General features: G+C 32.2%; 1 protein-coding gene across 3 annotated transcripts in view; it reads left to right on the plus strand.

Annotated features, from left to right (window-relative positions):
- The window catches only part of MIPOL1 (mirror-image polydactyly 1), a 254128-nt gene that overhangs the window by 14000 nt on the left and 224653 nt on the right, over positions 1–15475 (plus strand). For 2 of the 3 annotated variants that reach the window (XM_036843183.1, XM_036843186.1), the window contains exons 3-5: positions 7226–7457; positions 8982–9132; positions 10413–10518. In XM_036843183.1, coding sequence (XP_036699078.1) covers positions 7226–7457; positions 8982–9132; positions 10413–10518 — 489 coding nt within the window. The remainder of the gene's footprint in view (positions 1–7225; positions 7458–8981; positions 9133–10412; positions 10519–15475) is intronic. The other variant, XM_036843185.1, reaches the window with a different exon arrangement.

Here is a 15475-nt window from a genome sequence, read left to right on the forward strand (position 1 = left end):
ACCACTTTAGTTTTTTAATAATAAAACAAATAACAAAATTTCAGTAAAGTGATTTCTATGACTAGTCAATGGATAATTTGTAACATGGTACACTAAGCCTTTGAATTGTCTTAATCACAGATGAAATAACCTTACCAGTTCTTTTTGACATGTTTATTTAGAGATACAACCATGTATGGGAATGTAAAGGATATAGTTTATTTTGAATTCATGTCCAAATGAATAAATTATTGACATTCACAGGTTTCATGATTTTCCAGGTTAACAAACCTTTATCAAGCCTTATTTCAAAATCTTATAGCTATATCCAGGCTCTCCCTCATCACATGTTTTTGACTTTCCTTCAATATATATAATACACCTTATCAGAATCACATAAAACTCTGTATCTGTGCTTTTCAACGTAACAGCCAATGGCTATTTGTAGTTTTGGATGCTTGAAATGTGAGCAATGAGAATACAGAACAATGAAAATGAAAGTTATAGTACTTTTTTTCTTCTTCTTCTTATGGCTGGTCAAGCCGAAAAATAAATTGAAAACCCCCTGAGAGAGTATACAGTATCCAGGTAACAAGTTTGCATATTTTAAGCCAAGGATCCAAAAGTTACCTAATTTCTTGTGACTCCTAAATTAGAATTTCTGTAGGATAAGTACCTGTGGTCTACTAGCTATGATCCTAATCATATCTAATATCATGTGCCAATATGGTAGTGTTCAAATTATGTTACAGAAACACGTTATTTAAATTTCTTATTTTCCTGCCATGGGATTGAGTTTACAGAAATATACTCTTAATTTTCTTTCTGTGAGATTGAATTTTCTTTCAGGATCTTTCTTTAGATTAGTGTCAGGATTTCTGAATTTTGAAGTTCTGTTACTTTTGTAATTTATTAGTTTTATAATCTTATACAAACTTTATTAAACCATTATGTATTAACTACAAGTTTTAACCTTAAGTATTTTCTCTTTTTTGTATGTTTTTCATTGAACGAAGTAACATTTTATTTATTTTCCATGTTCATGTCTTCTGCTATTTTAATAAGAAAACTTTTTCTTACTATATTTTATTTATTCTTATTACATTTTAGTAAGAAAATCTTTTACTTTTAGCTAAGTAGATTCTTGCAAATAATAATAGCTAACATTTATTGAGTGTGTATTCTGTACTGACACTTTTCCAAGAGATTATACAATTTAAATAATTTAATGCTCATAATAACCTTTTGAGGTAGGTGCTTTTATTATGTGCTTTTTACTGATAGGGAAATTGATGAGAGGTTTAGTAATTTGGTAAAGGTCATACAGCTGTGTGGTAGAGCCAGAATTCAAACTCTGCAGTCAGTCTTCAGAGCCCATGCACTGTGGTTCTGCTTGGAAACTCTAAATACACCAGTATTCTACTTGGAAGGTCTAAACTTTGCTCTTGTACTCACTCATATTAAGTGGAACCACTATGATATGGCAAAAGTTTCTGATGTCCTTCTTTTATGTTTGGGGATAGAAAAACCCATATATGCATCTATGTGGAAAACTAACCACCACACACACATAAAGGAAGCAAATAGTCGGAAATATTTAGTAAAGGGAATAAAGAATATTTATACACACATACAGATAGATAATCTACGTGTAACTCAGTTAAGGAATTGGTTAGGAGCAACTAGCTGATACTGTGTTGAAACTAATGTTTGCTTAGAAAAATTCTTAACCATTGAAAAAAAGACATTTGTTTAAAATATGGGACTACTATAGTACTTCCATCATGAAATCAAATTTACACTTATTTAATAGCAAAAAGTATCATATCATTTTGGTGTTTTTACATAATGTAGTGATAGACAATATACAAAAGAAGCAATAAACGTGAGGTTTTTGTTCTTTTTCTATTTATAAAATCAGATGCTACGATATAAGTAATAACCTTTCCAAAAAAAGAAAAGATAGAGTGTAAAGAAGTGGTGACCAATTATGTTAGCAAGTGTCAGAGAGCACATTAACAAATTGCTTCCTTTATGGTTCGTTTTAGATACAAGTACCCCTGAGTAGCACCTGCATCTGAAGGAGAGAGATCCATTTATTCGAATGTACCTGCCTATAGCACCTCCATTCCTCTTTCTCTTTTCTGCCACTGAGCTCTCAGGTACCGGAGATGTTGCTATTCTGAGTAACCCCTGTAGGATCCCTAGAGACAATTCTAGCTCAACCACTCTGAAGAAACAGCTCTGTAAACAGTATTGACCCCCCAGGGGACCATCACATCCATTTACACAGATACCAGTTGTCACAAACTATTTACAAAGCCAGACAGAACAAAATTCCCCAGCCTCTAAGAATCCCTATTTGATTCTAGCCACCTCCTCACTTCTATATAGTAGTTGTGAAGTAACAGTTATTTTTGGCCATGATTTATGATTTCTTGGGTAGCATCAATTTAACTGAGTATATTCAATTAATTCAATTCAATCAATTTAACTGACATTAATGTATAATTGTCTGGAGAATTGAACTCAAAAGGGATCCTGAAGTTTTCTTTACTAGTTAGGAAATAGTATAATGCTGTTAATTTTCTAGACTAAGGAACTGAGAATTTAGTAGCAACGCTAACATTGGGATAGTTGACAATAGTAATACCTCCAGGAGTAAAGGGAGAATTTGTTAGATCATGAAAATGATCCATTGGAAACAGTATGAAAGTCACTAGGGAGATACAGGGTCTTCAAAGCATATAATACAGCTGGCCTAGGCACATGTATTAAGTATTAGGATTCTAAAAAGTCTTTACTAAATTTACCCACTTTGCCCAGATGAATAAACTGTCTCTAACAATAGCAGTAGGTGGCATTTGAGGAATAGTGAGTAATAATCTTCCATAACATCATTTTCAAATGGTCACAGGATAGGTTTACATGGCAGTGATAGCATTAAATAATAATAGCAAAAATTGGGGAATATATTTGGTTTGAAGTGGTTAAAATTCTTATGTCCAAATAGTGCAGTGTGCCTGCAGAAGAGCAAATAAATAAAGGGATTGACAGTTGTCATAAAAAATTTCCTGTTATTTGAGAAAAGAAAGTTCGATTTCATAGACTTATGAATTATGAAGAAGAGATTAATAACTTATTCTATAAGTTCCTATGGAGAAATGAATTTAAATAGTATTAATTCTGTTAGTCATAATGATGGAACAATTAACAATGACATTGATTCAACACTGAAGCAAATTACTAAAGAAAGTTATAGAGTTTCCATTTCAAACCATATGAGAGAGATAGAGAGCAATCAATAGAATAGTTTTAGTTTAAACTTTCATCTGCCTAGAGATGAATTTGAATCAGAAGTGAATTGTTCTTTAAAACATCTATCTTATCTTTCTATTCGAATAGTGTATGAAACAGACCTATAACTTCACTTTTTGTTGCATTTTATTGGTATATTTCTAATGCAATTTTCTTTCAAGTGATGGGGTAATACAGCATCTCAACTAAAGCTTTTAGTGGCATCATCCTGTTATCACTTGATAGAAGTCCTTCTTCTGGGGCTGGAGAGTTTAGGAAAAATAATTGAAGACTGAGTTAGAGTAACTAAATACTATCGTATTCTCTGAATTTAAGTTGAGCTGTGAATAAGATAAAGAAAATTTGGTAAAATGAAGTATGATACAGCAGTATCTTAAAATTTGACTTGAAAAGTCGAAGTGTATCATGCCAGCAACTTACTCTCAAATGTTTCAGAAAAAATTATGTATGTGTAGGTAGACAGACATAGAATAAATAATAAAGCAAGCGTGGTAAAATGTTAACATTGAGGAATCTGGATGAAGGGTGTATTCATTGTACTATTTTTGCAACTTTTTTATAAGACTGGAATTATTTCAAAGTAAACAGGTAGAAAGAAATGACTGTTAACTAACATCAGTTAGCTTTCTCATCTGGCTCTGTCTTCTTTAGCATGTTTATGCAGTCAGTGAAGTCTTTTGCATTTGTCTTTCATTTCTCCTCTCCATTTCTTGCCATTTTTCTGAATGACTTCAGTTTCTTGAAAGATGGCACTCCCTGTACCCTGATACCTTGACTTCCTCCTCTCCAAGTACCTTCATCATCAGTCTATTTAATCAACACATTCCCAGATCTACCACATCTTGGAATTTGTCTTTACAGTGTTACTCATTTTACAAGTTTTCACTCAACTATAGCACCTTGTCCTTTCAGAACAACAAATGTCTTTGTGTTTTTCCTAAAGCTATTTCTTCTCTTCTGTACTCATTCTTCCTGTTCTCTTATTCTTATAGTCTGTCAACTTTCTCTTTACTTCACCAAGCTCAAACTCTTTGACAGTTCATTACTTTGCATATTTCTACTTGTCCTGTTTTGGAACAAATGCCTTTGTGAAATCTTCTCCGAGTCTTCCAGTAGAGCATCAGGATGTCTAGCATGTTTTTTTTTGTGGTCTCTGTAGCCCTAGCATACTCCTTAGTACATTGTATTCAAATTACTAGATCAGTTTGTCTTCCTTCTCTTACTGTAGAGTCCTTGAGGGAAGAATCTGTTTCTTACCCATCTTTGTTTTCCCAGTACTTATCACAGGATATATCACACTGCAGCATTTCCATGGATTATTATTAAATTAATGAATAAATAAATAAATTGAGGGCATCAAACTTTCTATACAAATGATCAAATTCTGATATCAGGTAATGCAATATGGCAGAGTAGAAAAGTATTGAGAGCATTCAGAGGATTTAAGCAATATTTGCTAAAACAGTTGGTACAAAAAAAAAAAAAAAAGACTGGAAGGAAAATTTTATAAATCAGCTCTGTTTACTCTAAAGTAAAATTAAATTCTCAGTGGAAGAGTATGGATAGTTGTAGAGCAGGTTCCAAATATCTGGTGAACAGTTTCAGTTAGGAATCTAAAAGCTTTTGCTACAGAGCAAGGATAGAAACATCCAGAAACAGAGCCAAATCATACAGTATGAATTCTTCAAAAATATTAAACATTTAAAATTAAAATCCAGAAGTGTGTTAGAACTTGATGAGTTTATTTTGATAATACTTCAGGGGGTTATAATTAGTAGGATCCAGGAGGGATCAGTAAAGAGCCCTGTTATTGAGAAGGTTCCATGTCTGCTCTCAGTTTGGAGAATATAGTACAGTCACAGGTTAAAAGGCAGTGATTTACCAAGAGTTCAGGGATCATGAAATTTGACATTAGGTAAGCTGAAGTGAGAAAGAGAGCTATAAATCTAGTAACCAAATAGCAATATAGATATCAGGGATGGGGTAAAGTAAGCACTCACAGGTTAGAAATAAAAAACTGAAAGAAGAGAGATGCTGCACTAGACCCAGAAATACAGAGGTGAAAACATGGGACAAGTTGCAGATAATGGTAAGTTTGGTCTCAAAAACAGGTCACAGGGTCAAGACTTAAGATTCTGAAGCAATTGATAAGGTGTTGTCATGGGGAACTAGGGGCTTTTTCTAGCTGGCAATGCTCCTTGGCTTATCCTTTTACCTTCTGAAGAATCTTTGTACCTCATAATCTGGAGAATAGCATAGAGCCTAATAGTTACCTTCTGATATGCCCCTGGAGACAATTTTTGTTATTTTGATACTGTTTTCCATAACTATTTATAATTTTCTTTCTTTGAATTGCCTATAAAGTTATATGTTAGTGTTAAAAAAAGCATGGCCTGTTAATGATAGTGGTATTGCTTAGTGTCCATTTATAAAATTTTATAATACCTCATTCAGATTTGGGGGTACTAATACCAGCCTATTCTAGAAAAGTAGCATGATGAACATCTAAAGCAAATTAAGTGTTTTGAAATGTCAAGAACCAACAAATAATCTTCAGATACCATATTTGTTAAAGTTTAAAACAAAATATAATGAAATTTCATAGATATATCACAGTATGTAATTATGATAGCACTTTCTCCCAGTTTATTCCCACAAACACGGGGAAATAGAGAGTAATTGACCAAAAACGAATGGTTTCTGATCTAGCATTCAGCCACCAATAAGATAATATCCAGGACTTGGAGTTTATGACTGGCTCTACCTAATTTCAGCATATATGTAAGCAAAGAATTTCTTCTTAAAGAATGAGTACCTTATTTATGTTTCCCATTTGTTTTTATTCTAAAACTACTCTTCTTCTGCCTCAAAGGGATTTTAAGTTCGGCAAGTTAAAGAAGGCATCATCAACAAGTAGGTGAGATTCACCTGCTTTTAAAAGTTGAAGAATTATTTCTGTTGGAAATAATAAAGTCCTAGTTACAATCAGTATTTGTGCCTGTTGATCTGATTTACTGGTTAAAAGAGTTTGTTTGTGCACTTGCTTGTGTGTCATTTTCTCCCCAGAATTTCACTATAACATCAGATATACACTCTTCCTTTGAAATAGCTATTATTTACTAGTTACAGCTTAAAATAACTAATATTTATGAGATAGCCAGGCATTACAAAATATTCTCTAATGTATAATACATATCTGATAAAATGGAAGTTAAAAATAATTCTCCTTGTATTATTTCCATTTTTATATGATGATGATTACAAAAATAATAGCTAACATTGATTGATGTGCCAAACACTAGGCCAGGCACTTTGCATTCATTAATTCTTAATTCAGTTAATCCTTACAACAACTCAAGTAAGTACTATTAAGTGTCCATTTTGCAAACCAGAATCTGAGGTATGGAAGGGTAAAGTAATTTCCCCAAAGTTATGTGCTTGGCAAAGCCAGAATTTTAACTCAGGCCAATACCCAAATTCCATGCACATTATCATTTCACTGTAATCAGTTAACTTATTGCATCCTATTTTTCAAAATCTAGGAAAGAAAAGTTAATGTAGAAAATAATAACCTCTAAGTCAGTGGTTCCCACCCTTGATTGTATACTGGAATCATGTGATCACTCCCAGAGATTTTGATTTAATTAGTAGAAGATGTGGCCTGAGCTTGAGGATTTTTAAAAAATCCTCAGCTGATGTGCACTTAAGGTTGTAAACCACTGTCCTAAATGCCCACTGACTGTGGAAATGGAAATATTTGTGGCAAAATCACCCTGTACATGTTTATCTGATAACAATAGGAGTAAGGTTAGTAAGTGCATGTTTAAAGCTGTGAGAGCTCTTATTTCCACAAAAATATTCATTTGATTGATTTAATATGTAATGATGGTGTTTCATATCTCATGTTTTTGTTTTGTTTTAAATGCAGACGTAACCCATGGTTATCTTGAACAAGAGACCACGGGGAGAAATAAAAGCACACAGCTAGATGATCAACTGCCTGTGAATTCTAAGGGAAGCATGCATCAGAAATCCAATGAATTAGTTAATGAAGCTACTTATGAGGGCATAGAATTGCCAGAGCAGAGATCAAGGAATTTTCAAGTCATCAGTCCTCATCTAGGTGATGAGACAGCTTACTGCACTACAGAAAAGTCCAAGTGAGTGCTAGCAGCCTTAGATTTAGAAAGTAAGAATTGGGAGAACTCTTCCTTCCTTCCTCCCTCTCTCTGTCCCTCCCTTTCTTCTTTTTGATGTGGCCTAAATTTGACATATCATTAACTTATTAGAATTTGAGGAATCTAATACTAGAGTTTTCTACTATTTTCATTACATTGATATAATGTATCTAAATCACTGAGTGAAAAAGCACAAGGTGAGTTTGAATGAAGGTCATGAGGTTTTATATTTTTTTGTTGAATATTATTTTAAGTGACCTTTCATTAAGGATCTGGAAATAGCTATTAAGTTGATATTAAATGGGATATTATTCATCAGAGCCATAACCTGGCAGCTCCAAGACAAAATAAGCCCAAAGATATGATTTGATTTTGGTCAGCACTCTTCTTCATTTAAATGAATTTGAATGCTTTTAGAAGGGTTGTCTACTCTCCCATTTACCTTCCTTATTATTTTGCATTCTGTAGTTTCTACCCATTCACTTTATGTAGCTACCTATTTCATGAAGGGATTTGAATTTTGACACCTGTGACTTTTACCTATGGGAGAAAAGCACTTTGATAATTAGTCATGTACTATGAAAATACTGCTAAATTTAAACATTCTCAAACTAATATAATTTATAATTATATTGAAATATAAATATTATGTTTTCAGTCCAGACAAAAATCATATTTTATGGAATACTTTTTAACGGAGTTTTACATAGGAATAGCTATTTCTATTTACTTAAAAATTATGAAATAGCTATATTAATGAATATTAATATATAATGAAGTAGATATATTAATATGTTCCACTTTCTTCGCAATCAGTTATATTCTTATCAAAGTGCAGTTTGGAGTACATTTTTGGGGAGTAGGGATGAATGAAGAGGTGATAAACTTTATAACCACATGGGAAAAGTAAATAATAGAGATTAGGCTAAAGTCATCTCTTTTCCCTTCCCTTCCTTTATAGTACTTGCTAACAAGTTAATATTGTTCTCAAATAGCATACACATTGTACAAATTTTTTTTTGCTTAAATGTTACAGGAATAGGTTTTCATTTTTAATGTTACGAATTTAATAATGAAAATATGATATTCTGTCAATTATAATGAAAGAATATTTATTGTTACCATTTTCAGAAAAGTAAGAAATGTATCTAGAGTCCTGACAAGAAGTACAAATTGAGTTAATATTCACAAGCCCTTAAAAACTGCGATCTTTAAGTATACTGAACCATGAATCTCTAGACATTACTAAATGCTTTTCACAGATTTAGCTCTCCCTGTGAAATTGATATATTAGCACTGCTGTGATATATTGTATATTAGCACCTCTGTGAAATTGCAATGTTTAGTCTTTTTCATCCATAGTATTTTCTTAACAGTGCATAACAAGAAAAAATTTAAACTAAGTAACTTTACATACTTACTGTTAAAATTAAATGTTTCCCCCATTTGAAGTGTAAAATGTATAGATCCTCTATAGTTGAAATTATATGTATATTGTTTTAATAGTTTTCTTTATTACAGCATTATGGAACATAGAAATAATGATTTACATTACAAATGTATGATTCCTTGTCAAGTTACTTCAGACTTAAATGAAGAGGAGACAATAGCATTGCTTCTCAAAGAACTGGACATTCTCAAAGCAAGCAATAAAAAGGTACAATATAGAAAGTCTGATGATTGTACAGTATACTTTTAGCTGTTGACCTTCCAAGTTTGCTTTGTCACTCATAATTCAGTTTTATTGTGTACTTTAATCCTTTAACAGTAGCTTTATGCTGTTGCCATACCATGCCATTCACAGTGTGATTGAGTTGAGACATGAGCTGTGAAAAGCAATTTCTTTGGTTTCCTGCCTTGGTGGCTTGCAATATCACTTCCTTTTTCATAGATGTGTGGTACCTAAAAAATTCAAATTTTACTTCATTGATTTCATGTTACTTTCTTAACTTTTTTTTCTTTTTTTTAGTAGTATCTGTGCCCTGTATTTCACCTCAATAATATGTGTAAACTTTAAAGTAGCAAGGCTTGGAAATATTGTCATTTACCTTGTGTTATCTTATACGGCTACATTTTGTCCAATCCAATTTGTCATGTCATGTTTTATCTTTTCTGACTCTTTTTCTAGTTACATTCCTTTGAGCTTTAAATAATGTTATTAAATAATATTCACTTTCTATGCTTGCCTTCTTTTTCTTTTTTTTAACCTCTACATACTTTTCTGATTCTAATATTCTAGTTGTTTGACCTAATCAAACTGAAGCATGATGTTAAGAATGTTGATCATGTCTGACGGAAAACAGCACAAATGACATAAACGGAGGGAGAAATTAAAAAGAAAACATTTGGAGGGATCCTGTATGAAAGCCTGAGATATTTTCTGTATTTTCATTTACCAGCTGTTTATTACATGCCAATTATGAGCCAGGTGCCAATGCCAATTTAAATGGAATATGATGGCATAGCATTCTCAAAGGGAGATTTGTATCAAATATTAAGATTATTATCTTAATTAATTTTGTTTCAAAATATTAGAATTACTAAGAAGCTATAATTTGTACTACCCATTATTTTATTATGATAGTCCCTTCCAAGTCTTTTGCTTTAAGACAAAAGAATGGATCAGATTGCTTTTTGCTGCAGTAGTTATTTTTAATAATAATGTTGTTCCTTCTTTAATTTCATTTGCCTATACACACACATAAATTAAGTGTATACTAAAATGTTTTTATAATTTCTATGTCATTTCAGGTAATTATTATTTTATAAAATATCTTAAAACCTTAAATTTTTTTTTCCCCTGGAGCTATGTATTCAGTAAGTTAATACAGTTATTCTATAAGGGTCTAGAGAAAAGCAAAAATTATCTTCGGGATTAAGTATATTTGTGCAAGAAATTTATTAGTAAGAATCTATGTTTTTTTCAATGTGTTTTAGCTTCAAGAAAAACTGACTAAAGAAGATAAAGAACAGAGAAAACTAAAGCTTAAACTGGAACTCCAAGAAAAAGCAACAGAAGCTCAAATTGCTGAAAAAACAGCAGGTATAGTAGATCAGTATTAACATATGGCATTCAAAGTCATACACAAGGTTATTATCTGATGTGCTTGGTGAATAGTAGCATACTAGCTTATTTGTCAAAGGAGGGAAAGCTCTGTCTTCCTTCTTTCTTTTTTTTTTTGGCTGCTTAGAAAATAGGTGGTTTTAACATCCTGGTACTGGTATTAGTGAGAGCTTTACCTGTATTCATACTGATTTGGGCATTAAATGCATTGTTAACACCATGTCAATCCAATCACAAAAAGGTTGTTTGTTTTGTTGGAAGGGCCTGAACAAACAAGGGGAAATAATGATTACCAGTGCCTCTACCTTTCAACCAGCAGTTCACATACCACTTATTGTTTTAGCTTGTTGAGAGGAAATACTTCTCCTTTGTATGAAGATAGTCATATATTCATTGCCAGTGAAAACCTACATTTGATTCAAAAATCTGTTTTGTGCAGTTTATTAATTTTCATCTGATGACGTGGGTGATGATGAAGATAATGTTTGCCCTGAAAAGATCTTTCCCTGAAGATAATGTTTTCTGGTAAAAGGTTGCCAGAGTTTAAGATTATAAATGAATGCCTGAAATATGTTTTGGAGTCTATCTTCATTCACAGGTCATGGCAAGGAGAAAATTTTTAAAATGTATCTGTGATGTGTTATAGATATGATCAGGTGATTCTCAGTTGTCTCTGATGGACTCTGTCTCTCTCTCTCTCTCTACATTTTATATATTATCCCTGTGACTCTCTTCCTCACACTGTTTTAGTGTGTTAAGAAAAGAGACATTTCATAGAATAGTAGAAATTAGCACTCAGAGGCATTTTATAGATCCCTTATTTTAACATTTTTATATCAATTGGAATGCTTTTAAAAAGTAATTGTATTTTGTGATTAGTTTGAAGTTATAATCATACTTTATAAATCACTTAACCTGGGACTTCGCTGGTGGCGCAGTGGTTAAAAATCCGTCTGCCAACGCAGAGGACACTGGTTCAAGCCCTGGTCCAGGAGGATCCCACATGCCTCGGAGCAACTAAGCCCGTGCACCACAACTACTGAGCCTGCGCTCTAGAGCCTGCGAGCCACAACTACTGAGCCCGCGAGCCACAACTACTGAAGCCCGCGTGTCACAACCACTGAAGCCTGTGCTCCTCAACAAGAGAAGCCACTGCAATGAGAAGCCCATGCACACCAATGAAGAGTAGCCCCCACTCGCCACAACCAGAGAAAGCCCACATGCAGCAAGGAAGACCCAAAGCAGCCATACATACATAAAAAATTAAAAAAAAAAATAAACCACTTAACCTGGTTGCATATTTTGAAAGAATATTTTGAAAGAATTCTGGTGTTTTAGGTCGGAGACATGATTAACAGATACTGTCTGTCTTCAAAATATTACCGTGCAAAGTAGAACATCACCATGAAAATATAACTAAGATGATCATAAATAAATACTCCAGCCAAATACCAGATGGTTGTTTTTCTATTATGTTAAACAACTATGAAATTTTTGTTTCTTTTTTAGTGGGGAAATATGAGAGTAATATATTTTAAGGAAAATTAACAGTATGTTAAAAATGAATAATTCAAATATAAATTAAGAACAATTTAGAAGTTTCTTGGCTTTTTATAATCAAATATGTATACTAATTGCTGGAATGGTATTACAAGAAATACATTTGTTTTAAGGTGTTTGCATTATAATTTAACTTTGTATGTGTCTTAACAGATGTAATTTAATAAGATTTAGGCCATTGTGATTTATTGTAAATCATGAATTCATATATCTGGGTAGCTCATTTATCTCTTGGAGGAGAAAATTCATTAAGCATTAATATTTACTCTTTAAACTTTTGTGTAATATAGCTAATCATATACTTTACATATTTATTTATTAGTATGTATTTAAGGGTTCCCTATTACTAAACAGTATGAATCACACATGCATAAAATGGAAAGAATTTGATTGCTTTATGATTCTTGTTAACATCAAATTCTTCTCATTAATGACAAAATACTATTTTAATAAATGTTGAATGTTTGAAAGATGCTGAGGATATTTTTATAGCTTCCTAAGTTGATGAAAATAGCAGTGCTATATAGTTTCTCTGGAGCTAAGCAATCCTAAAGAAACATGTCCAACCATTTAGTTATAAAAATGACTCAAGGACTTCCCTGGTGGTGCAATGGTTAAGAATCCACCTGCCAATGCAGGGGACACGGGTTCGAGTCCTGGTCCGGGAAGATCCTACATGCCACGGAGCAACTAGGCCCATGCGCCACAACTACTGAGCCTGCGCTCTAGAGCCCGTGAGCCACAACTGCTGAGCCCATGTGCCACAGCTACTGAAGCCCGCATGCCTAGAGCCTGTGCTTCACAACAAGAGAAGCCACCACAGTGAGAAGCCTGCACACCGCAATGAAGAGTAGCCCCCACTCGCCGCAGCTAGAGAAAGCCTGTGCACAGCAACAAAGACTCAATGCAGCCAAAAATAAATAAATTTTAAAAAAAGAAAAAAATGACTCAAAATTTAAATCCCCTAAGTTTTTTAAAGTATAAATTTTCAAAATGTATCTTTACTTTTTAATGTTTTAGTTCTATCTTATTAAAAACTTTAAGATATTTTAATTTTAACCTTAGAGAGAATTATTATTATAATATGTCAAAAGAAAAAAACTGAATTGTTTAAGAAATCCATTGGTTTGAAACTACAGGAAATTTATCAACTGACTCTTGGTAACTCTTGAACTTTTTCATATTTTCTCATTATACATGAATTTTTTAAAAGTTTATCTTAAAAAAGAAAGCTAATCTTGAAAAAGCTTATCTCCTACGTGATCAATAGTAAGTGTAATCAAAAAGCTAAACACAATAACAAAAAAAAGTATGTTACTACCCTCATAGAAAGAGGAACATTATGGTAGTATGAGTACATGTGATAAATGTTTTATTTAGTCATATGAAAGAACAGAGAATCCACACAAGCGTGGATATTTGTTTCTATCACTGCTCATTTTTATATTCAAAATAAAAATGTATTTGCTAAAGTATATTACAAATGTGCATACACGTAAAAATATTATAGTATACTTAAGCAGAATATAAAATGTTTTAAAAGCCAAAATGTTCCACATTAAAAGAAATACATGCTAAAATATCTCAGCATTGGAAATTGCAAATAGGATACAAAAATGTATGTCTATAGGTTTTTCAAATGTTAATTAAAATATGAGGTATTCTAAGGAAATAACCATTTTCTTTGAGTATATTAAATGTAAAGATTTATATATATATATATAAGAATATTCATATCAGTATTAGTTATGATAGCAATAGAATTAGAATCAATCGAATAATAAGGCAATGGTTAAATAAATTCAGGTACCTTTATGGTATGAGACATTGTGCAGTAATTTAAAAACGTTTTTAAAGAATATTTAATGATATGAAAAATATTTTATGAATTAAAGTTAAGTGAAAGAAGTAGGGGGAAGCTGTATTTATAATTTCTGTTAAAACTATATACACATGTATATAATATAAAATGAGAGTCAAATTTTGATAGTGTTAATGGGTGTATAAATGCTTCAATTAACAGGATTTTTTCTGCCTTTTCAGGTTTTCTGCAGTGATTTAGTATTAGAAAAAGTAATGTTACTTTTAAAAGATGTGATTTTTTTAAAGTTACTTGCTCTCTAATCTTAAAATAATTCCTGTGATAGGTTCAACACGTAAAGATTACATAAACCAACGTCATGTGAAATCCATGTGATGACTTTGATCAGATCTTGCCATTTTACCTGTGCCATTTTTCTTGTCCTTCAGATTTCTCCCTTTTTTACTTTTATGTCTTTATTACGTAACTTATGTATATGTTAGTCCAACTTGTCTCCCCAGCTGATTGTATAATTTATAAGAATAAGAATCTTGTATAATCAAAACCACATAAAACAAAATGTTCCCAGTACTTTGTGAGACAGGTTGAAGCAATGGGAAGACTATAAGCCTTCGAATCAGATGGACTAAGGTTCAAGTCACAGTCTTGACACTTAATACCGACCATGTGCCTTTGGGTAAGTTATTTATTAGCCTCTCCAGGTTTACTTCCTCCCATGAAAGATGTAAATATTAACTAATTTACCAGATTATTTTAAGGATTAGAGACAATGTATAGAAGCACCTAGGATATAACTGGTACTCAGTGAATTATAGCTAATATTAATATTTGATTATTTTTATCTTTATGAAATTCTTAAATCTTTGATAATGTCAGAAGTCATGAAAACATTTTTGTTCTGTTTAGCTTTTAATTTAAATTCATAGTTCACTGTGAATAGATTTTAAAAGGGAAATAAACAGAAAAGTGAAACAAAAAAGTTTGAAACGAAGGATTGGATGATGAGAAAAATTACCATTGAGATATATATATTTATTAGCATTTATTACATTTTACTTAAATGTGAATCTGAAATAAAAGGAATGGGATGCACAGAATTTGGGTTTTAATCTAATATATACCTATGATAAACCTTCATGTACACTGTTACAATAGCATTTCCTTTGCTTCCCTGTTAGTTTTACATAATGTGAATACTGTCATTATAATGTGATCTCATGAGAGTTGGAAACTCCGTTGTGACCTACATCATGATAAAATCTCAAATGGTTGACCTTTTTACCTTCCCCTACTTTTTTGACATCACCGTCATCATCATCACCACCATTGATACTGTTTTTATTAGGTGCTTAATAGGGACTATGCTAACTTCTTTAAAAATTAAAGAAATATTTATTGAGGGGTTTTTATGTACTAGGCACTGTGCTAGGCACTGAATATGCATCAGCAAATAAAACAGATTTGGTATTTCGAACATGTCTTTTTGTTTGCAGTCACTTCTCATTCATAATACACCATTGTAGTAGATAGTGGTTAAATGCTTAGACTTTGGAT

The sequence above is a fragment of the Balaenoptera musculus genome, chromosome 2, assembly GCF_009873245.2.
Source record: "Balaenoptera musculus isolate JJ_BM4_2016_0621 chromosome 2, mBalMus1.pri.v3, whole genome shotgun sequence".
Lineage (NCBI taxonomy): Eukaryota > Metazoa > Chordata > Mammalia > Artiodactyla > Balaenopteridae > Balaenoptera > Balaenoptera musculus.